This window comes from Pyrgilauda ruficollis, unplaced genomic scaffold (assembly GCF_017590135.1).
Source record: "Pyrgilauda ruficollis isolate IOZ18807 unplaced genomic scaffold, ASM1759013v1 scaffold100, whole genome shotgun sequence".
Taxonomy (NCBI): domain Eukaryota; kingdom Metazoa; phylum Chordata; class Aves; order Passeriformes; family Passeridae; genus Pyrgilauda; species Pyrgilauda ruficollis.
Window position 1 is genome coordinate 1,561,189 of NW_024508102.1, and position 23,412 is coordinate 1,584,600.

The window sequence follows — 23,412 nt, forward strand, 5'->3', positions numbered from 1 at the left end:
GGGGGGGCGGGGGGGCGGGGGGAAGAAAAAAAATCGAACCCGGCTGAAAGTCCTTCTCCTTTGCTCCCTGTTTTCTCCCGTGCAGCCAGACATTGTTCTCCGGGAACGTGGCTTGGCTGCGCTTCCCTCCCAGCACCAGCACGGCTCTCCAGCGGGCCAGAGCCACCACGGTGCCGCGCTGGTGGGCTTTGCCATCACTCCTTTGCATTTCCTTTTCCATCGAGTCGGCTTTGTCAGTTCTTTTCCCCCGCCTCTGACACGGCGTCACCTCCTGCGCTCCTCGGCGAGGGCTCCGCGGGGCCGCAGCCGGCGCCAGCCCCGGGGGCTGCAAGGACAAGGACCCCCCACACTGTCCTGGGCTGCTGGTGGCACCAGGGAACGGGGACAGAGCTGGCGTAAAGGAAACCAAAGGGAGGACACGGGACAGCGAAAGGACCACTACTTCAGTTTCCTAAAGCCTTCGAAGAAGCTGCTTCGGAAGAGGGGAGCGGCTTCACCGGATGGGAGCGGAGCGAGCCCCCGGCTGGGAGCGCAGCTCTGCGGGGAGCGGCAGGGAGATCGTGGGGGGCGAGCAGTGGCGATCCTGCCGGAGCCAGGCGGAGGAAGGAAAAATCAGGAAGGAGAAGGAAGGGAGAAGAGGGTTTCCTCGGCTGCGGGGCGGCCCGGGGCGGCGGGGCGCGGGGGGCTATTTGTAAGGCCGGAGGAAGCTGGAGACTTTGGAGCGCAGGAGTTTGATGAAGGAGCGGGGCAGCATCTCCTTGTGCTTCTCTGTGTACTTGAAGTAGTTCTGGGGGTGTGCCAGCACGTCGAAGAAAGCTTTGATGAGCTTCTTGTCCTGCAGGGAAGCCGAGCCAGAGGGAGGTTCAGCATCCTCCCCGTGCTCCCCTGAAGCCCCAAGTGCAAGGAGAGCAGGAGGCATCCCCGAAAGGAAGGATGCTCCTGCATCCCCCACAGCCCTGGGTAACACAGACTTGGGGGCTCACCTTGAGGATCTCCTGGTGGTTCTCGGAGGCGTAGAGCCTTCCATCCCGCACGATGTCCTCCACCAGCTGCTCGTAGTCCTCTGCCAAAAAACACAGGGCATGAGCTGCCCCTTGTCCCCAAACCTCTGGCCTCCATCCTTCAGTCCACTCCCCCCAAACACACAGGAGGTGTGAACTGGATCCCAAACTGTGGGGAGGAGAAGCACCAGCGTGCTGGGATGGCATTTCCATCCCCGTGCTCACCGTCGTAGGTGACATAGGGGATCTGGAAGCCCCGAGCACTGTTGGCCTCACTGGTTTTGAAGTTGATCCAGAGCTTGCGGGAGCGGGCGGTGAAGGCGATGGGTCTCTCATAGGTCTGGCAGGTCTCATAGGTGGTGATGGAGGATGGGGAGGCTGCAGGGAACAGCAAAGGGACACAGGATGCTGCTTGCCCATCAGCAGAGCTACCCCCATCCTTACGGGGTCAAGGGTGGCATCAGGGATGGGAATTGTCCATGCTGGGCAAGGCTGAGTGCACCCTAACCCTCATGTTACCAGGAATTGCTATTCCTTCCTTGCTCTGGAAAGCACCAAATGGGGCTTTTAACCCCCAAAATCAAGGCTGAGGCCCAGGTGTGCAGCCCAGCACAGAGATCCAATAAGACACCGGGATGGCAGGGTGCTGCTCATCTCCCCACTCACCCTATTCCCAAAACTCCCCTCCTGCTACCTGGGCATGCACCTTTCTCCCTCTCTGCCAAAGCCCAGCCTTTTCCTCCCCAGCTCCTCCCCTGAGCACCGTGGCCAGCTCGGTTACCTACAGTTTTTCCGCATGACCAGGACGTCGCCGCACTCATCCTCGGAGGGGAGGAAGATCTCCGGCACCACGATGAGGATCTTGCGCTTGGGCGGGGGGTTGATGTTCCAGGTGCACTCGATGTTGGCAGGGTAATTGCCAGGGTAGTTGGGGGACTCGATGTAGCCCGTGTACTCACCCAGCTCCCCTCCACACTGCCGGTCTGCAAGGCAGGGAGACCAGTTCAGCTGGGAGCCAGGGCATGGGGCACTGGGGGGGGGAGCATTCCACTGGGCAAGAGGGGCAGTGTCCCACTAGGCACCCCCCGTGCCTGCCTGCATGCACAAAGCACTGAAATGACCCCAAACTCTGCAGGGCTTTTAAATACTTTTGAAGGAGGACCCCACACCTGTCCCCCCCCCTTCTGTTGCACCCCAGCTCGCCTACTTTTGCACTGGGACACCGAGGTGGAGCCGTCGAAGTCGGTGGTGGTGTTGCCAGGGCAGGAGATGCAGTAATTCTGCCGGAAATCGGGCTGGTAGGTGCCCACGGCGCAGCGGATGCAGCGGTGCACGCTCGTGTTGTAGTAGTGCCCAGGGGAGCACTGAACTGGGGGGTCAGAGAGCACAGGGGGCTGTGTCAGCTGCTGGCACAGCCCTGCTGGGTGGCCCCGTCCTGGGGACCAGCTGTGACCTACCTTTGGTGTCGCAGTCCTGGAAGGAGAGGGCTCCCTCGTGGCGGGTGGTCAGCCCCCCGCCGCACGGGAAGCAGAGTGCCCGTCCCACCTCGGGCTGGTAGGACCCACGGGGACACGGCTGGCAGGGCTTGAAGCCATCAGCAGAGTGCTGCCCAGGGGGACACTGACCTGCAGGCACAGGCATTGTTCAGTCCTGGCACCCCACATGCCTGGGGCTTTCCTGCCCCATACCCAGATCCTCCTCCCCCTCAGCCTCGGCAGCACCAGTACACCCAGAGCAAGTGCTGCCCTTCCGGGGGTCCCCTCTAAATAATAAACACCCAAACCAGCAACTCCTGTGAGCCCTGGGGATGATCAAGACTTTCCTGTCTGCTGCCTAATGGTTGAAATTGCAGCCCTGCACATCCCGAGTGTGCCTCGAGCCCCCCCTGTGCCCTCCTTACCGGTGCAGCCGGTGATGTTGGTGGCTCCTATGGGTCCGAAGGTGTCTCCGCGGGGACACAGGTCACAGGAGAGCTGCCCCTCCTTCTCCTGGTAGGTGCCGGGGGGGCAGGGCACGCACTGCTCCGTCTGCCCGTGGTAATAGGTTCCCTGCGAGCAGCTGACTGAGAGCCGGGGGGGACGTCGGTGATGCTGTGGGGGCTGTCACCGCCGGGTCCCCTCGTCACCCCGCCACGCTCCTTACCACACTTGCTGGCCAGGCGCTGCTGGCCCGGCCCACAGCTCTCCTGGCGCTCCGGGGCCACGCTCAGCTTCCGGGCCACCTCGTACTCCATCCCTGAGAAGCGCAGCAGGAACCGCTCCTGGTTGATGGATTTCTTCAGGGCTTTGATGGCCGACTTCAGCTTTTTCTCCACTCTCTGTCGCAGGCAGTGCAGGTTGCAGCTGGCTGGGTGGTGCAGAGGGGAATGGGGGTACAGGAGGAAACAGGCATGCAGTAAGAAGGGAGGGGTGGAGAGGGAAGCTCAGAAGCATTAAAACCAGCCCCCAAATGCTCAGCTGCAAGTGCTACCCAGCATGTGCCAATCCAGTGCAAGACGAGGACTGGTTTATCTCTCCTTGCTGCATGGGGATGCCATCGTGCCCCTGATCCCACCACCTTACCTGCACCCAAGATGGGTCAGGCCAGTGCTGTGCCCACCTGTGATCTCCTCGGGCTTGATCTCGGCCTCGAACTCCAGCGTGATGCGTGTCACCTCTTTGCTGGGGGAGTTGCGAGCCCGGCGCCCCTTCCCCTTCTTGGACGAGTCGCACTTGAGGTTGACGAAGGTGACCTGGCAGTCAGAGCACGGTGCCGAGCCACCTGCACGGGGGGGACAGGTCAGCACCCCATCCCTGCTGGGGCACAGGCACCCCCACCTCCCCTCCACCACACCTCACCTTGCGCCCCGGCCTTCCCGGCCTCCTCCTGCTTGCCCTTGGTCCGGGGGTGCAGATGGCACTTGGCATCCTTGATCTTGAAGGAGGCTTTCTGCTTGACGGGCGCAGCCACAGTCTCTGAAAGAACAGGTGGGTGCTCAGCAACCTGGCATGGCCCAGCCAGGCTGGTGGGCACCCCAGGAGCCCCCTTACCGAGGCACTGCTGGCTGCTGTTGGTGGGTCTGTGCTGGCTGCCCTGCCGCAGGACGGGGGTCCCACAGCTCACCGTGTAGCTGCTGTCAGACTCTGTGAGGGAGTAAGGGGAGTTGGCTCTGCCAGGGTGATGCAGGCAAGCTGTGCTGTGGGGGGATGATGCCCAGCACCCTGCCATAGAGATCCTGCAGCAGGGACCTGGCTTGTGCATCTACACCCAACAGTGAGCCCTCCTAAGCAACAGCATCCCTCCCTCCTGCACTCTGGCTGTGTAGCCACTCCTCCCCGCTCAGTTTAGCCATGCAAGGAAATGGGAACCACCCTGCTCATGCTGGTGGTGGCACTAGTGCCAGTACCTGGCAGGAATCGGGCCTTGGAGGTGCAGGAAAGGGCACAGCTGTCCTTCTTGCCCATCTTGTTGCAGGTGAGGGTGGCCCGTGGTGGCACCGAACCTGGCAGGCACTTCACCAACTCCAAGGGACAAGCACCAGCTGGTGATGACAATCAGGGATGCCCATGGCTGGCACAGCTCAGAGACCCCAGAAACCCCCACCCTCCAGCTCATGGGGGATTCACCAGGCAGGAGAAGGTGCCAGAGCGTAGCACAGAGACCCCAGCCTGGCATCCCAAAACCCCCAGCTCCTCCAGCAGCCCTGCTGGCTCCTGGCCTGACGTACCCACACAGTCCTTCTTGTTCCAATGCAGCTTGCAGCCAGCAGGACAGGTGCACTGGTAGCTGCCAGGAGTGTTGATGCAGCCAAATTTGCAGCCACCCCGGTTGATACTGCACTCATCGATGTCTGTGGGGACAGAGGAAGGGGCAGTAGGTGAGGGGCAGTGGGTGAGGGGCAGTGGGACCCCTCAGCTCTGACACTGAATCACTGCATTGTCTCAGAGCTGGGATTCTGGATGGATAAATCCAAGCCCAGCTGGGACAGGGGTCTGCACCTCAGGGCATTTCCAGCAGTGCCACCTCCCCACAGCTGTGCCAGCTCCATGGGGATAAGGGACAGCTTGACTCCCGGTGTCCCCAGGGGCTAGGCAGGGAGGGGTGCAGCCCATCCAGGCTGGGCCCAGCCCCAGCCCCTGGTAGGCTGGGGGCACAGCAGATGGAGCCGACATGGAAGCATTTAGAAAAGTGCTCAGTCAGCCCTGGTCGCTCTCTTCAGCGGGGACCCCCCGGCCTGAGATGATCCTCCAGGTCAGGGATGGAGCTGCCCCTGCCAGCGCCCTCCCTGCCCAGCTCCCCCTCACACGGTGGGAGCCATCAATCCCTTTGCTGCTGGGCCACCTCAGACATCCCCAGGGGCTGTGCTGGCTCACGCTGACCGCGTAGCTCGGAAACATGAGGAGGGTCGCTGACCCCCGCCCGCCGGGCAGCACTAGAGCAGCCGGGCTCGTCACCCCGGGCCGCCGGCACCGCTGCCGCAACACGCTCCGGCAGCCCCTGCAAAGCACGTTCCATCCACCTCCCCGCTTCCCGGGAGCAGCACGCCCCCGCCCTTGGGAGCTATCTGCCTTGTGAAATTTAAATCAAACCCTTTTGATGTTCCCCTTCCCACCCCGTCACAGCTCCCTGCCAAAAACGCCGGGGATTTCTCCCTCTCTCCCGCTGCAGACAAGTCGCAAATTGTTCCTGTCGCTCTGTTTGAAGTTGCAGACACCAGCGAGTTTGGCTGTGAGCCCCGTCCCTGCCCGGCCTCAGCCCGGGGTGTGCGTGGAACCGACCTTCCCCACGGGCCCTGGGGGTGGGCAGTGTCCCCTGGGGTCCCCCAGCAGCCGCACCGCGGCGGTGACAGGCTGCCAGCAGCCAGCCAGCCCTACCTCCGCAGTGGGTGAGCCCGTAGAGCGTGTAGCCCTTGTGGCAGAGGCACTGGAAGCTGCCGGGGGTGTTGATGCACAGGTGGTCGCAGGTCCGGTCGAAGGAGCACTCGTCGATGTCTGGAGGAAGGGCAAGGGGAGGAGGTGAGAGCTGGCACGGCAGAGGGGCTGTCCCGGGCACAGGACTGTCCCCTTCCTGCTCCAGCTGCTCCAGCAGGCTGAGGGCTGTGCTGGGATGCTGTGGAACCCTGCACTGGAATCCTCCAAGGGTCCAGAACCAGATTGCTCTGGGCATTCGGTACCATTCAGTACAATTCTGGGCATTCAGGATGCTCCAGAGCCCTGTGCTCCCTTCCCCAAGCTCCCTGTCACCCACTGCACCAGCACCCCCCTGCCACAAGCTCCTGCAGCCCCTCTGCACCCCAAACGGGACAAACAGGGCCAGCATCCTGTCCCTGGCACGGGAGGGATGCAAGAGCCCCAGGCTGCTGCCCAGCCAGGGCAGGGAGGGATCGGGAGGATGCCAGGAAGGGATCAGGAACGCTGTGCGGGCAGGTCCTGCCCCGGGGACGGTGCCAGCAATGTCTGCTCGGCCCCGTGGGCACCTCGCCGGGGCAGGGAGGCCTCGGTTGGGAGGTGAACCCAACCTGGTGGGCCGGAGCATCATTTCATTGGCTTCATTAAGTTAATTGCTGCACTCACGTCAAACTCCCGGAGCACAGAACCTGGACGGAGATGAAAGCAGTGGCAGCCCCGGAGCCTGCCAGCCCCCTCCTTCCCCGGCCCCGTGTTTTCAGGAGGCAACACTCAGGCTCATGCACACCTGCCGTGCTGACCTCGGCCGTGGGCTGCGGGGGCAGCAGTGACCTGCTGGGCTTATGTGGGATGTGTAAAAGATGTTGGGATAGGGAGAAAAAGGTGGAAGTGCCTGTGGAGTGAGCAGGAGGCATCTTCTCCCCATTCCTGCCCTCCAAGAACTGGGAACCCTGGCATCTTTCTAATTGCTGGCTTTAACTCTGCAAGAGCCCACAAGTTTCCAGCTCTGAGGCTGAAGGGCTGAGCCCCAAAGCAGAGCCTGAATCCAGCACTAATCCCCTGAAGGATGTATGCAGTGCACAGGAAGGGCCAGAGGAATGAGCAGCCGGGGCAGCACTTCTGCAGCAGCAGCCATGGGAGTGCAGGCAGGGGCAGGGCAGGGGGCCTGGGCACTCAGTGCCCCTTACCTTGGCAGTTCCTCTCGTTTATGAGCAGCTTGTAGCCTTTCTTGCAGCTGCACTCGAAGCTGCCCACCGTGTTCCTGCAGATGTGGTCACAGCCGCCGTTGTTGAGCCGGCACTCGTCAATGTCTGGTGGGGACAAGGGACACCCAAGGGTCACACCCTGGCTGGGATGCACGGCCAGGAGAGCCCAGTGCTCTCCTCGGGATGCTGTCCCCACCACGAGCAGGACAATGGAGCCCTTTGGGCTCTGATGGTCAGCAGGGGAACATGGCTGACGTGACTTGTTTTCCCACTAATCACAAAATTTACTGTTAGGAAACAACCTCTGAAATGGAAGGAGACCAGGAGGAGGCAGCAGCCTGCCCTGTCCCTCCATCCCCCAGTGCTGGGGCAGCAGCTCTGCCTCGCTGGGGCTGAGATTTCTTTTTATGACTGTGAGGGAGCAAGCTGTAAACCTGCCTGCAGCCATAATAAAACCCCAGACACAGGGGACGTGGCTCTGGGTTATTGCACATTGCTGGAAACTGCAGAACTGGAGAGGGGTGGATGCTCTGATAAAATACCAGGGACAAGGGGCTCTGGAAGCAGTCAACAGGTAGACAGGCAGCCAGAAGAGGGATAGGCTTTCCTTTCAGCAGGGGTCAAGTTCTAAGAGCTGCCAAAAGACACAATGCAGGCACTGGCCAGCCCTGAGGGGGGCAAGTTTGGGGTGCAGGGAAAGCAGCCTGGACTGCCCTCCTGGCAGGGACAGGTGGGGGGGATGCTGGTGGGACGTGCAGCATCTCGGGGTGTTCTCCCCCATGTGGGACCTGGTGCTTGGACCTGGCTGGGCAGTGTCCCAAGAGGGACCTGTGCATCTCACACTCCCAGAGCAGGTGTGCATTCCCTGCACATCCAGCCCTTCCTGGGGGGCAGCTCAGGCAGTGGGAAGGAGTGAAATGGGACAGGACCCCCTAGCCCCACAAGGGCTATGCCACTGCCTCAAACTTGACCTGACCCCCTTTTCCTCCTCCCCACAGGCTTCCCAGGGGCACGGGGCCAAGCATGGTGCCTGCAGCAAGGCATCCCAGTCCCTGTGCAGGGGGGTGATTCCTGTCCCCACCCCACGGATGCAAACACCAAGCCAGTGAGCACTGGGGGCAATGTCCAGCTGAGCTAAACCTGAGCCTTTTCTGAGGGCACTGAGGACACAACGGGGGCCTGAGGCACCCAGGGGTGAGCAGTGAGCCCCCAGCCCCACTCACACCCACCTACCTTTGCACGTCTTCCTGTCGGGCTGGAGCATGAAGCCCATGGGGCAGCTGCAGTGGACGCCGGTGGCCGCGTCGTGACACTTGCTGTCACAGCCCCCGTTGTTCACAGCACACGTCTCTGCATGGCAAGGAAGAGAAAGGCTGGGGTGAGGGACTGGTGTTCAAAAAGCTGGGGGAGCCACGCCACCTAGATGTCCCCCATGCCACAGCCTGGGAGTGGCAGTGGGTACAAACCTCCCTGCAGAGCCCATGGAAACCTCCCTTGGCTCTCACAGCACAGCAACGAGGCCACAGAGCCGTGAAATGATGAACACATGGGGGCTGCTGTGCCCCAAAACAGGGCCTCGTGGAGGCCACTTCGGCAGCTCCAGAGAGGGGGAATTCCATTTCCCAGGGACAAAGTCAAAGCACTTGTGCAAAAGCAGCCAGACACAGGTCCTGCCAGGCTGCAGCTCCCAGGGATGTGAGTGCACAGCCCCAGCCCCCTGGTGGGGTGGCAGGGGAGTCCTGTCCCCCTCGCTGTCACCAAGCCACCGAGCCACAAAGCCACGGGTGACCCTGTGCTGTCAGTCCCTGACTGTCACCCACTGCTCAGGCACGGTGACTGGTCCAGTGTCTCAGGCTAATTTGGGAGACACATCATATAATTAAAACACACACGCATCAGTGGAAAAAAAACCCAATTGAAAAAAAAAAAAAAAAAGAGCTAATTATTTCAGTATTATCAAAGTCAGCTGTTGCTGGTAGGACTAGAAGGGACACTAATTTAAATGAAGCATTTTCAGCTTGACAGCTTCCCTGTGAGATCAATCCTCAATTTCAACCCTAACCACCAGAACAATGGTTTGAAGTGCATTAAGTTGTTCACAAAGGATAATAAAATATTCCTTTCAGAAGGCTGGTTGCTTGGATAAATGAGGCATTTGGGCTTCAAGGAACCCAAGATGAAAATGCCTTGAAGAAATTCCTTGGAAAGAGCAAATCCCAGGTTCTCCTGCTCTTTGCAAGCGCCGCATGGGGCAGGAATGACTGAACCATCCAACCATTCGCCGCGGGGCCCAGGAGCTGGGATCGCTCTGTGCTCGTCTTGCCACTGCTATTTTTATGATGTCCCATAATAAGAGAACAAAAGGGACCGTTTTATGAAATTAATCGCCAGCACAATTACAAAACCTAACGGCAGGGGAAGGATTTCTGCAGATATTATTCCTCCAGCCAGGTCCTCGCGCTTCTGGCCCAGCCGTGCCAGGGACACGGGGCGGGTGACACCGCCCAGGGGAAGGGAAACTTTCTGAAAGGCCAGTGAGTCATTTGTCTAACGCCAGCCTTTGTTCCAGCAGCTGATGCAGAAGCAGCCCGGGGAGGATTGATTTAACAGGGTCACCGCTGAGATGAGACGATTGGTTTGGCTCAGGTGCTGCTGCCAGCGGGATGGAGCTGGAGAAGCAGCTGCAGCAGGGAGGACGGAGCTCTCCAGAGAATGTGGTGCCCTGGGCATACTGTCATCGTGCTCACAGCCTCCTCCAGCACTGTGGCACCCCTCCTGGCTGCTTTGCACCTTTGGGAATTTCACCTGAGATTAAAGCCAGTCCCACCCTGTGGCGCTGCAGCTGCCCAGGGTGGGCATTGGGTATGAGCTCAGCACGGCCAGAGCACCACTGCAAACCCCTCTGTGAAGTGGGGGACCCTGTTCTGGGTCTGCAGAAAGCTTGGAGGGGGCTGCTGGGGTACCTGTGAGGCAGTGGAGGTTGGTGGCACGGGGCTGGGCCCCGGAATTGCCCTGGGGAGCAGCAATTGTTCGGCGGAGCTGGCAGCCCAGGGCTGCTCCCAGCCTGGCGTGACTCACCAGCCACACAGGGCTTTGGTGAGGCCTCCATCGCTCAGGCAGGGAGAGGACAAAGCTTCACACACAAACACACACACTCAGACTCTTCTCCACCCTCCTCCATCCCAGTGTCACTGCCTGACTGCTGTGCCATGGCACTCCTCGCCCTGCTCAGCACCCTCAGTGCTGGAGACACTCTGGTCTCACCTCCACCTTCTGAGAAGTGACAATCTCAGGAGGATGGGAGCCCACGAGCCAGAGGGGATAACAGCTGGGCTGGCTGGAGTGTGGTGATGGCACGGATCTGGGTTCCCCCCCTTCTCCCACCCCTGTGTGAAAGGCTCTTCAGAGCCCCCCAAAAGCTGCAGTCTGTGCTCCCTGTGCTGGTGAGCTGAGCTCCCACAGCTCCTGGGTGTGCCAGGAGTTTGCCTGCACCCAGCACATCCAGGAACAAGATTCCCAGATTCCCCACCATGAACAAGTTGCTGCACCTTCTGCCTCAGTTTCCTTGGAGGCAGAGCAGAGGCATCACCTTACCTTTGTGAAGGGCTTGGAGACCCCACGGGGATGCAAAGAAATCCCTGGGGAGTTGCCCAGCCCTGTAAAGGGCCACTGCTGCAGCTCTGGGCTGAGAGCCACTGTGCGTGGCGAGGCCAAACCCTGGGACACCCTGAAGGTCCCAGAGGGGACCATCCTTGAGTGGGTGGGCTCTAGGAAGGGATAACTGGGAATGCACAGCGCAGAGATGGGCACAAGCATCCCCCTCCCCACCACGCAGCTGCTGGCAGCCCACTGTGAGCTCCTCCTGGGTGTGGGGGCAACCACTGCCACAGCCACTGGAAAGCAGATTGTCACCCCTGGCACCGGGCTGGATCCACCAAAGCAGCGTGAGAGCCCCGTCTCATGCAAGCACAGCAGGGGGAGGGTTCCCTGCTGTCCCCCAGCCCAGCTCCGGGCTGGCCTGGCGGGGTTTGGAAGCAGCAGCGGGGCAGGGTTAGTGAGACATGCGGTTAGCGCAGCAGCTCAGCCCCCGAGCCCCGCTATGATCTCCAGAGGAGAGACCATCTACGGTTAGACCCCTTCGTAGAGATAGAGAGAACAAAAATATTTACCATTAGAAAACGTCTCAAGGATAACGTGTTGCTGGAAGTGTCTCTCCCCTGTTTAACATTATAAAAAAGTGATTTAGAAACAGTGTCCAGCAGGGAACTTGGTTGGTGTCACACATCAATGAGTTCAACTCTGCTGCATTTCCAGCCTGGTGGAAACTGTCCCTTTGGGCTTTTTCTCTCCCACCTCCCAAGCATTCCACTGAGTCCCTCAGCCTCTCCAAACCCCCTCCAGCTGTGCTGGGCTGGTTGGAGCCCCATGCGAGCGGGAGAAGCGCGTTATGAGGAGCGTTAGTGCAGCCTGTTAGTCTGGGGAGCCAGGTCCTCGCCTGGCTGCGAACAGAACCAGCACGTGCCAGGGCAGGTGGCGATCCCTGAGCAGAGCCACGCAGCCACGGGCTTTGGGAAGGCAACACATCCCGCCCGTGGCACTCGCACCCCTCGGATTTAGCAGCCAAGCCAGCAGCGAGCCCAAATCCTGGGTGTGTTTGGACTGCTCAGCCTCACCCGTGGGTCAGTGCAGGTCCAGAGCTCCCAGCACTGCCAGCCCCACAAGGCTGGGGAGCGTCGGCGGTGCCGCCACAAAGCGCCGAGGCTGGGTCAGGAAATCAGCCATAAAACCTGAGCTGGGTTTAGTTTCCTTCTCCATCTAACTATTTCTTCACCGTCCACCCCCTCCTGCTCCACCAGGGCTCGCCACAAGTAGGGGGCCAGCAATAGCCTTGCTGCACCCCAAATGTAGGTGGGAGGGAGCTGCAATGATGCCCTGGCTAATAAATCTTCCTGGAAAGCCAAAATCTGCATCAACTGTGACAGCTGTTTTTGCATCTCCCCGCGGGCAGTGCACCCTTGGCTGCTGGAGGGCTGTTTTATGTGCTTTTTTTTTAATTATGTTTTTTTTTTTTTTTAAAGGCTGCTTTTGGAGCATAAATATAAATATATAAGGTCATTGGCTTCCCCTCCCAGCTCCCCCTCCCCCTCGTGCCTGCAGACATGTTGGGAGCCATTAGTGATGGCCCCTGTGCTTAGAGGCATGTTCCTCATTATCTGCATTTTTAAAAGCAGCAATAAAAAGCAGAAAAATGAAAAACACCGGCCGTGGCCTAATGAAACTGTCACTCAGAGGGGCTGATCGTGCTTCCTGCCGCGTGGTGTGATCTGAAGGGAACCTGGACCAGGGGCCTGTCCCGGCAGCCCATCAAACACACCGCGTTCAATTTCAAAGCCCATGGCCCGGGGAACGACTTTGCGTTTCCCCTCACTGGAAACTTTATTCCCCTTGAAATGATGAAATATTTTGGAGGAAATGGGGAAGGGGCGGTGAAGGGGGCAGTGTGGATGGGGGGAGGGCTGTTTGCTGTGCCCGAGCCATAAAACAGGAAAGGCTGGTTATAAATATCCGAGCAGGTACCTCGGTGTAAATCTGCTGGCTGGGCATCCCCACGGGGCAGCTGCTGGCTCCAGAGGCTGAAGCACAACCCCTTGGTGTTCCCACGGTGGGGCTGGGGATGGGGAATCCCCCAGGGAGTGCAGGAGCTGGGCAGGTCCCTTCCTGTGAGAGGGGATTGCAGAGCCCAAAGGCATGAGACAGGCGTGGTGTGGTGGTGGGCTTTGGGTTGGTGCTGCTCCTAAAATCCTCTAGTGCAGTGTTTGATTTCCCCTGGAAAGGCGGACAAGGGGAGAGCTCACAGGGGTGTGCTGCCTCTGGTGGGAGATGCCTCCCCAGCAGGCACAATGCAGGGCATGGGGACAAAGAGGGAGACTTTGGCCAAGGACAAGAGGATGAGTGGTTTTGGAAACCCCCAAATCCCACCCTCACATGTGTGGTACCCAGGGTCTGAGTGCAGAGACCACCCTCCCAGCAACCAGACTGCTCTGAAGCTTCCCCCAGATCATGAGATGCTTTGGAGAGCTGCTGCACCCCCACACCCAGCAGGTCAGGGGCATCCTTGGTCCCAAACCTGCCCAAGTCAGACGCCGCACGCAGGGCCCCTCATCCAGGAGGAACCCACCAGCTGACACCCCCGGGGTCCTGAGCTCCCTGCTGGAGGAGAGCTCCCCACCCAGGCACAGCAACAACCCCCTGGGAGTGTCCTCAGAGGGGGGACAGGACGCAAGGGCTGTGGGAACAAACAGGAGAACGGCGGGGACCAGGAGCTGCCAGCAGCCAGGAGGGATTGGGATCCACCCTGGGAGCAGGCTGGGGGACAGCAGTGACATTAAAGCAGCAGTGAGCTGATGAGAGGAGGGCTTTGCTGGGGGCTCAGCCCCAAACACCCCTCGAGCTGGCAGGGAGCAGCAGGGGCTCAGGGGGATCCTCTGCCCGGAGGACGGAGCCGTCTGTGGAAAGCACGAAGGGTTTTCTGTTCAGGCACAGCAGGGACACGGGCAGCCAAAACCTCTCTTGCTTCCAGTTCCTTTTTCTTTTTCATTTTGCAGTAAGAACTCAAATGTCTCAAGCAATTGTGGACTTAATCACTCCCCAAATATAACATTTTTTAAATCAAAGCAGCTGTTAAACAGCACAAGCATATGAAACCAGTAAAACTTCTATCTCTGCTTGATGTTTTACAATTTGAAAACACACACAGGAAAAGGACAATTCTGGGGGTGGTTGAGTTGTCAGGTTGTTGGGGTTTTGGTTTTGGTTTTTTTTTTTTTTGCAAGACAATTGTTCTTGAGCCAAGGCCCCACAATACCAAGTTGGAACAGATTGCTGTGGGCAAACCTGCCCCCTCCACATCCCTCCTCAAAAGCTGCCAGCGACAGCGACAGCAACAATTCCCAGCAAGAGGACATCCTCACAGCTCTCTCTTCAGCAGCACAGAAGCAGGCAGGGACCCCTGCTCACACCCCAGCACATCAACCTGTCCCCAGGTGTCCCCTCAAGCACCACCAAGATCACTTGTGCTCCCTGTGGCTGTGCAGACACATCCCTGCACCTCCAGGTTCTGCAGCATCCCTCACACACGTGCTGAGCTTCCCTGGTCTCAACAAAAGGAAATCGCCCAAGGCTTGGGCAAAACCTTCACCAGGCCAAGGACAAGTCACCCAGGGAGGAAGAGGAGCCATCCCACACCCAGCCCCTGTGAGGGCGATGGCCTGACCCACCTATGCACGTGACCCCGTCCGAGTGCAGCAGGAATTTGACGTGGCAGCCGCACTTGGGCCCCTGGTCGGTGTCGTCGCAGGTGTGCTGGCAGCCCCCGTTCCCGTAGTTGCAGGTCACTGTGGGAGCAAAGCACCAGTGTCACCGTGGCCCCAGCTCCTCTTCCCTGCCCACCATCCATGTGTAGCACACAAAGCTGGCTGGAAACACCTCATCTGTACCCTCAGAGGCTTCCCTCCCTCCTTCCCTTCCTTCCTCCTTCCCTCACAGATAATTCCTAAAGCCCTTCATTTTTCCTGTGGGATATTAGCACATGCAGGCTGCTATGTGGTTTCTCATGTCTTCCCTCTGCATATCTGCTAAATGCCACCAGTGGAGTCCAAGCAAAAGGGACTGGTGGTCTGCTTGACCCTGACCCTGAATCCAGTGCTGCAGGGGAGGGGTGAAGCTTTCCTGAGCTTTGGAATGACACAGGAGCTTTTGGGAATCCCTGCCAGCCCTCCCCAGAGGGCAAGGTGTGCTATTCATTTAGTTTAGGATTAAACCTGCATTTCATCAGCGATTTTACACATTTACTGCACACAGCAAATGAGAAACAAAATAAAAATAATTGCATAAACACACACATATCTATTTAATAACCCTGGCACTGCCAGTGGGATGCTGGCAGGAGATCAGAGAGCTGAGAGCACCACAACCCCCAGGGAGAGGATTCCTGCGCTCCTCACATGCCAATTGCACTCTCCTCGTTCACCTCCCCTTTGGAAAGTGAAACACTGGGACAAGAACAGGGGAAGCTGAGCCTCTGGGACCCCCCTTGAACTGCCATTTCAGCCTGGTCATGTAAGGACACAACATCCCAGAGCAAAGGGGGCTGCCAGAAGCATCGTCTGTAAGGGCAACAGAGCTGAGCATGCTGAGCTTCAGGCTCGATGAACCAACTGCTACCACGGGGTCAGGGCTTTGCTGCAGGGGCAGGAGGTGTCTGTGCCATGGGGACAGGGTTAGGGGGTCCCTGGGAGGTGGTATCCCCAGCCCTGCAGTGCTCCTTACGTTTGCAGTCCCGCTGGTTCTTGGTGAGCTCGAAGCCGGGGCGGCACTCGCAGGCGATGCCCCCTTTGGGGGTCTCCCGGCAGATGTGGGCACAGCCATGGTTCTTGTTCATGCAGTTCATGCCTTCTAAAGGAGAAAAAGAAGCAAAGAAATGCTCCAAAAGCTGCTGGCACTGGTCAGCAGTGGCAGAGGGACATCTGAGGCGGGATGGGATGGGGAGTTGATGGCAGTGGGGGGAAACCTTGTCAATGAGGATCTTGTGGGGACAGGATAACCCTGGCCAGCTCCTGGCGCAGAGCTGCTTGGGAAGGTGGACAAAATCACCTGGGAGCCTTCAGCCTTTGATTCCCTCCCACCTTGGGTGAGACCCTGCTCCCACACCTCTCGGTGGCTTTAAACCCCACTGAGCTCAAGACCCAGCACCTGCATCCCTGTCCCCAGCAGGAACCACCCACTGTGGCACCAGCAGGAAGGAGCAGCCAGCTCATCCCTCCTGGACACGCAAGGGATGGGGACACAGGAGATGCCACTGCAGCTGCTCAGCTGTCCTGGGCAGGGTGACATTCCTGGGGAGCTGGAGTGACCAACACAGCTGGGAAGGGGGAAGGAGGAAAGCAAAAACACTCAGCTGGCTTTGCCAAGCAGCAGAGATAAAAATCAGCAGAGAAGAAAAAAATCTCTCATTTCCTCCTATTTTGGCTAAGAGATTGCTCCAGACGGCAACAATTTAGAGTTGATTCCGAGATGAAGGGCTCGGTGCTGTGCAAGACCTGGCAGGGAAGATGTGTCTCAAGGTGGTGTGAGGACCTCCAGGTCCTTCCATTTGTCAATAAATTCCTCTGGGCATAGGATTAATGTCCCTGGCTCAGTATTGCTGTGCCTGGACAAGGGACCTGTGGGGGTTATGCTGCAGGACATTTATCACCTCTCCCAACATGCCTGCCATAGATTCACTTTCAAACCTGCCACACCAAGAACCCAGCAGCAGCAGCTAAACCCAGGCAGGAGAGGCCAGAGGTGACAGACCTGCCTGATAAACACAGGGATGGAGGGTGGCCCAGGGCGTGGAAGTGCTGAGCACTGACCTTCAGGGCGCTGGATGCAGGTGTGCTGGTTGTCACTGAGGAAGAAGCCCTCCCGGCAGAAGCACTCGTAGCTGCCCATCATGTTGACACAGGTCTGCTGGCAGCCACCGTTGCCCTCTGAGCACTCGTCCAGGTCTGCAGAGGGAAGGTGGCAGGGGGTGAGCACAGCTGCTTGGCACACCAAGGGGATGGGGACTGGGTGGCACAGATCTGCTTCCCCCCAGCTGGAAGGAAGGGGAATGCTTGACAGGGTGGGGGATGAAGGTAAAGCACAGCAGGAGTGAGTGCAGGGATCATACAGCCTCCCTGACTGATGGCCTCATTTTACAGAAGGGAACAGCAGACCACAGAGAAAGGGCTTTTCCTTGTCCCAGAAAACCCAAAGCACCCAGGATGCTCATCTGGGATGCTGGCTGCAGCCGGCCCCTGCTCCCAGCCCCTCAGAGCCTGTTGCCAGCTGGGGATGCCTGCACTTCATTAGGAGGAGCTGGGAAACCTTAGCCCAGAGCAGGGATAATTACTTGTAAGGAGACTCACATCCCCTGCTCTGCTGCTCGGCTGCCCTCACACCTGTTTTGGTTTAACAAGCCAAGGCTGCAAGGGGCTGAGACGTGGCCCCATGACAGCAGCAGTGCCCTCGCCCCAGGCTGCTCCTGCTCCAGCCCTGCAAAAACCTGCATTTAATGAAGACTAACTGCCCATTGCTCTCTCTAGAGGCTTTTTGGGGACAGTGGTCTAAGCTGAACTCACCAGTGCCCTGAGGTGCCAGAGCAACCAGGATGCCGGGCTCGGGCAGAGACAAATCTGTGCTGTGGCCGCCCCTTGCCCCCTGTGCCCGCGGTGCCGGGGCTGGGTGATGGTGTCAGGCTGGGAAGCGAGGGGCCCCATGCCAAAGAAAACGTCCTGTGAACTCGAGCGTTGCAGAGCCACGGCTGAGGGGAAAACTGAGCCCCGGCAGCATCACCGGGAACGCCGGGAGAGCGGCTGAGTGACAGCATGGCCAGGGGCTCCCGAACAGCCCCCTGCCCAAACAGCACAGCACACACCCACATTCCTTGCTTTTGGGTAAAATGGATGGACAGGTGGATGCCCAAGCAGTGTGGGTGCCTTGCACTGTGCCCCAGCCCCTGGCAAGGCTGAGGGTTCACTAAGAATTATCAAGGCAGGGCTGCAGCTCTAGTTGGAAGTGGCCAGGCAGTGGAGCCCAGGAGCACCCCACAAACTTGTTGTCTTGGAAAGGAGGTGTTGAAAACACCCTCTCACCCACAGGGCAGTGAGGCTGACACCTGGGCTGCAGCCAGGCATAAAGGGACATCCTCTGCGGTGGCAGGAAGCTCATGGCTTCCTTCAATGCTCATCCCAGCCAAGCTATGTCCTGCAGATGCCAATAACCCTCCTCAAATCCCCCTGCTTAGAACAAGGGCTTAATGTCTTGCAACTTCTCCTTCCAGCTCTGCTCAAAAATGAGGAGGCAGCCATTCAAACCCGATGGCTGAAATGAGACTCCACTTCTCTAATACCTGTTTTATTAAAGGCAACAGAGACGGGCAGAAGCCAGCAGGGCCTGTGTCAGGACGGGGGCTTGAATTCCTGTCCTGGTTCAAAAGGTCACCCAGGATGGGCAATGGAGGGGCCGGTGGACTCTGGTGGGCACGTACCCTGACCCTTCTGCAGCTCAGCTCCTGCCCATGGCACTGGCAAAGGCTGGGCACAACACGCTGCTTTACTCTACTTCTCTTTCTTTTGACTCAAAGGGGATGCAGGCAGGTTGGGTCGGGATCAGAGATGAGATGCTGGGATGAGCTAAGGAAGGGCTCAAGGTAGGAGCCAGCGTGCTCCCCCCAGATCCCTGCCTGGCCGGCTGCTCCCCAGCCATCTCCGTCCCCTCCCACCCAACTCTGTAAACACATGACGTCCAGCTTTCCTTTCTTCTCCTCGGGCTCATCCTCCCCCGGGAGAGGAAGGCAGAGCCAGCCGCCCGCCCGCGCCTCCTCCCAGCTGTGTAAATCTCCCCCCTCCCCGAGGAGGCTGCAAAGATCCCGGTGATGGTGGTTAATGCAAAGCGTATGTGTCCATAATCCCTTCCCCCTCCTCCTCCTCCCAGTGATGAGCTCATTAATGACCCCTCTGCAGACACTAATTGGAAAATAGCATGAGCTGCAGGCAGAGGGGAGGCGGCGGCCCCGTGCCCCGGAGCTCCCACCGCGGATGCCGCGGGAGGAAGCGGGTGACGGGCGCGGGCAGCTCGATGGGCCCCGGGGCTCTGACGGGAGCTTTGGCTGCGCCGCGGCCGGATGGAGCTCGGGGCGGTGGGAAGTAGCAGGGAGGATGCACGGCCGCTCCGTAGGCAGATGCCGGGTTTGTCTTGGCCCGGGGATTATTTATCCAGTCCCTTCGCTGGTTCCCATCCCCACCACCGTATTTGCTATTAACTCATCTATTTTGGCAGGTGCAGGGCTGACCTCAAGCACGAGCGGAGCGAGCGGCAGGGCCCGGCTGAGCTGGTTCTGCCCTCGGCAGCGGCACGGAGCTGCTGGCCCGGCTCTTGCCGTGGCAGGGCACGGCTGTGGAGAGCCTGTTCCTCACCCCACAACTCCAGTTTTGCCTCATCTCAGCCCTCCCAGTCTACAGATGGACCCACAGAGCAAGTTTTCCTCCCAGCACAGAGCATCCTCCCCTGGCATCACCGCGATGTAACGGGGAGCAACCCTGTCCCCAGCGAGCCACTGCAGCACAGGACATGCCTGAGTGCCACCACGTTTCCACGGCTCTACAGCAGATCTGGGGGCGTTGTGTCCTGGGAAGTGCCCAACAAGGAAAGCCAGCAGGTGGGTGTTAAGGTGCAGGGGCTGACATCCCTCACCTAGGCAGTTGTGGCCGTCGTGTGCCAGGCGGAAGCCGTCGTAGCAGGTGCAGCGGTAGTTGCCGGGGATGTTGACGCACTCGTGCACGCAGCCCGCGTTGTCCTCCCGCTCACACTCGTCAACGTCTGCGGAGGAGAAGGGCAGGAGAGCTGCAGGCTGCCCCGGGTGCTGCCCACCATGGGCGCTGCTCCCCAGCTCCAGCATCTTTGCCATCCAGGTAATGTGCCCTGGGGTCTTCTGCTCCCTCGGCCGATACCAGCAGCAGGTCCTCAGCTCCATTATCACCTGCAGCATCCCTCCAGAGTCTACAAAATCATCCCCACTCTCCCCAGTCTGGATGCTGGAGCCCCAGCTAGCCCAGTGTCTCACAGCTTTCGCTTGGGAACCTCCTGGGATTTCCCAGGGTGCTGGCAGAGCAGCCCGTCTCCATGGCAAAGCCCTGCAGTGCCTGGAGCACTTTAATCCCTCTGCTATTTGTACTCGGCCCATCCTGACCCTGAACCTGCTTCCAGCTGGGAATTTTTCCCCTGCCCCAATCCTGCTTTTCTGCTGCTGCTGCCCCAAGGAGCCCATTTTCTTTCCATTCCCTACTCAGTTGTTTCTATATATAGATACATGCCTACACCTATATCAATATCTAGATTTACACCTATATCTACATCTAAATTGATATCTACACCATCTATATCTCTGTTTCTATGTCTTATTTTGAAGTTTGTGTTTTATCTGCTAACACACTTCTGCAGCCTCAGGGTCAGAAATCCTGCAGGAAAATAAGCCCAGCTTTGTTTAAAACAAGCTCCATGTGACCCTCCATGGGCAGCCCCAACCATGTCAGGACAATGCCTGCCAGCATCACCAGCAAGGACAGTCAGAGACCTCTCTGTCCCCATGCACTGTCAACAGGCCAGGAATTTGGGGCAGAAAAGGGGAATAAAAGGTTTACAGTGGGCCAGGGTGAACAAGTGGCTGTTTGGCATGGGCCAGTGCTGACGAGCCACTGCTGGGGCTGTCACCCAGCAGGACTCTGGCTCTGCCACTGGCGTGTCCCTACCTTTGCAGTGCTTCCCATCCCCGGTGTAGCCGGACTTGCAGATGCACTTGTAGGACTTGGGGGTGTTCTGGCAGATGGCATCGATGTGGCAGTTGTCGGTGCCCTCCACGCACTCGTCAACATCTGCAAGAGGACAGGTGAGGGAGCAAAGGGGAGAGCGTAGGACCTCCACCCGTGTCCCCACAGGAGCCACCACCCCAGGTGATGGATCCCAGCAGCCTCTGGCTCCTAAACCAGCCCTGATGATGGGCTCTGGACATGATGAATCACTGGGTCCACTCCCAAACAGCACAACCTGTGTCCCCTCTTGGACATGTCACCCTGAGACTCCCTGGCCTTTTCATGTGTCTGATGATAGGAAATGCTGCTCCAGCACTCCTAGTCCAGGCTGGAGCCAGCCCAGACAGAGGTAAAAGTCTCTGTCTCCAATTAGCTGTTTCCTGAGCCGACCAGGCACCCAAATAATCATCACCACTTTCTATTCTTAGGTGCCAAGGAATGTACATGAATTAGCAGGGACCACGCTAAATAAACCTGGGAGCCAGGAGTGAGAAACAGGAGGGAGAACTGCAAAAAACATCAAGGCTTCCATGGGGATATGTACAAAATTTGCATCATCCCCATCCCCCTTTGCCCCTCAACCCCCTTCTCTGGGGTGCAGTGCTGTGGTAGCCAGGACATCACATCCAGAGCTCCACATGCTGGCAACGGCCTCAAGCAGCAATGCCCAAGGGTTTGCTGTGACAGGAGGCCGTGGGAATGGAGGTTTTAATGGTATTTGGGAAATGGAGAAGCCTCAAGCACGTGGAGTGGAGGTTTGTGAGCAAAAGGCTGTTCAGCTGGCTCTCACTGCCTTCCCTGCTCTGGCAGTCAGGGAGATGTGGTGTCCTGAAGCGGGCACATCCCCTCCGTGACTGCAGTGCCCAGAGATCAGGCTGCTGAGGGGCAGGTGGGGCTGAGCATCACCCACAGCCCCCAGGTACGGGCAGGGCTCCCAGAGCAGCCCAGGCTCCAGCTCCACGCGGGGAGCATCAGCCCTGCTCCTGGAGGGATTTGCCTCCACCTCCTCCCACGGGGATAAGAAGCTTCTCACTGGTGAAGTGTGACCTGAGAGTCCCTCCAGCTTCCCTGTACCCCCTCAGGAGGAGCGTGAAGCTTCAAAGCTCTCATCTCCCTTTAAAATACTGCTTATCAGCAGCCCCAAGAACAGGAGTGCTCCAGGAGCTCCCCAGGGACCCAAAACATCCCTGCGGGCGGGCGGGACAGGGGCCACGGCCGCGGGAACCCCAGCCCTGTGGCGGCCACCCCGGCGGCTCTGCCGGGAGATGTGAGTCACCCGGGAGGAGGAGGAGGAGGAGGAGGAGAGCTTTGTCCCTGCATCAGGGAGGCGGCACGTGCCTGCGCATTGTATAAATATTTACAGCCCGCATTCATATTTGTTATTTGACATTAGCCATGGCCCGCGGCCACCACGGCCTCCCTTGGGCCATTAATCACCGGCTGGAGGCTGACCCACCACGGTGGGGACGTCAGGGACTGCACGGGGACCAGGGCCCTGCTCCTGGCTGGCACCTACAGCAGCCGTGGCACCACGGTGCTGTGGCATCAATCCCTGCCTGTGCCAGGGCAGCCATGGGCCACTTGTCCCTCTGGGGAGCTGAATGTGGCTGCTCAGCATCCCAGTGACTTCACCCCAAGCTCCTGCATCCCTCACTGCGCTCCCAGAGGGGTGTTGGGAGGTGGTGGCACTGGAGCAGGGGGATGTGGGGGGATGCCAAGCGCTGGCCACAACGGGCATGGGAACTCAGCAGCAGCAAAGCTGATGCTGACCCAAAGTCTACTGAATCTGCAGGTCCTGGTCGCCTTCAAGTGCTCCCCCAAAGTTATAAATCGCCCTGTGATGCTTCGAGTCATGGTGCCAGGGTGACAGTTTCAGGTCTGGCACCCCGGGCACCCACCCTGGCACTCAGGTGGGAACCAAAGAGTACAGACCATCCATCAGCCCCCATCTCCTTCCCCTCAAAACGCTCAGAACATGAAGCATCCACCAGGCATAAATCACATCATTGAAACTTTCTCAGCCTTTTGCCAGGAATCTCACTTTTGGGGGAATTTTATTTCCTATTTATTTTTCCTTCTGCACTCTCAAACTCAAGACCACGAACAACATGCATGAGGCACCGAATGCACACTCATACATGTGTAGCATCTTTTTTTTCCTATCTTTTTTCCTTTTTCCCATCCTGTAACTTCAAAAGTTGTCTAACTTTGGAAAGATTACACAGCAGCGAAAGTACAAAAGAAAACATTATCAGTTTTCCACTCTAATTTTTCCAAAGCTAGAGTCATTCTGAAAGGTTACAGGATTCTAAAAAAAAAAAAAAAAAAAAAAAAAAAAAAAAAAAAAAAAAAAAAAAAAACAATCCATCAGCCCCCATCTCCTTCCCCTCAAAACGCTCAGAACATGAAGCATCCACCAGGCATAAATCACATCATTGAAACTTTCTCAGCATTTTGCCAGGAATCTCACTTTTGGGGGAATTTTATTTCCTATTTATTTTTCCTTCTGCACTCTCAAACTCAAGACCACGAACAACATGCATGAGGCACCGAATGCACACTCACACATGTGTAGCATCTTTTTTTTCCTATCTTTTTTCCTGTAACTTCAAAAGTTGTCTAACTTTGGAAAGATTACACAGCAGCGAAAGTACAAAAGAAAACATTATCAGTTTTCCACTCTAATTTTTCCAAAGCTAGAGTCATTCTGAAAGGTTACAGGATTTTAAAAAAAAAAAAAAAAAAAAAAAAAAAGAAAAGGAAAAAAAAAGAAAAGCCCCAAAAATTGTGTTTGTGGGAAGAGTGAATAAATACCCTCTTGGGCACTCCAGGAGCCATCCTGGGATTGGCAAAGATCCCAATTTTAGAATGCTGAAATTTTGGCTCCTCAGTATCCTTCAGAAATGATGTAGTGAATTAAAGTAAAACA

At 58.0% G+C, this 23,412-nt stretch overlaps 1 protein-coding gene across 1 annotated transcript; it reads right to left on the reverse strand.

Moving 5' to 3' along the window:
• Positions 1-685: 685 nt before the first annotated feature.
• On the reverse strand, positions 686-22,597 carry SCUBE3 (signal peptide, CUB domain and EGF like domain containing 3). Its single transcript, XM_041467439.1, has 22 exons — positions 22,582-22,597; positions 20,424-20,546; positions 19,369-19,494; positions 16,506-16,640; positions 15,421-15,546; positions 14,370-14,486; positions 8,326-8,442; positions 7,075-7,197; positions 5,855-5,971; positions 4,708-4,830; positions 4,387-4,521; positions 4,031-4,123; positions 3,839-3,955; positions 3,600-3,761; positions 3,144-3,347; positions 2,902-3,063; positions 2,459-2,626; positions 2,209-2,370; positions 1,787-1,984; positions 1,227-1,379; positions 984-1,063; positions 686-835 (listed from the first exon to the last, which is right to left on the reverse strand). Exons 1-22 carry the CDS (start codon positions 22,595-22,597, stop codon positions 686-688), a joined length of 2,907 nt encoding a protein of 968 aa, XP_041323373.1.
• Between the last annotated feature and the right edge of the window lie 815 nt (positions 22,598-23,412).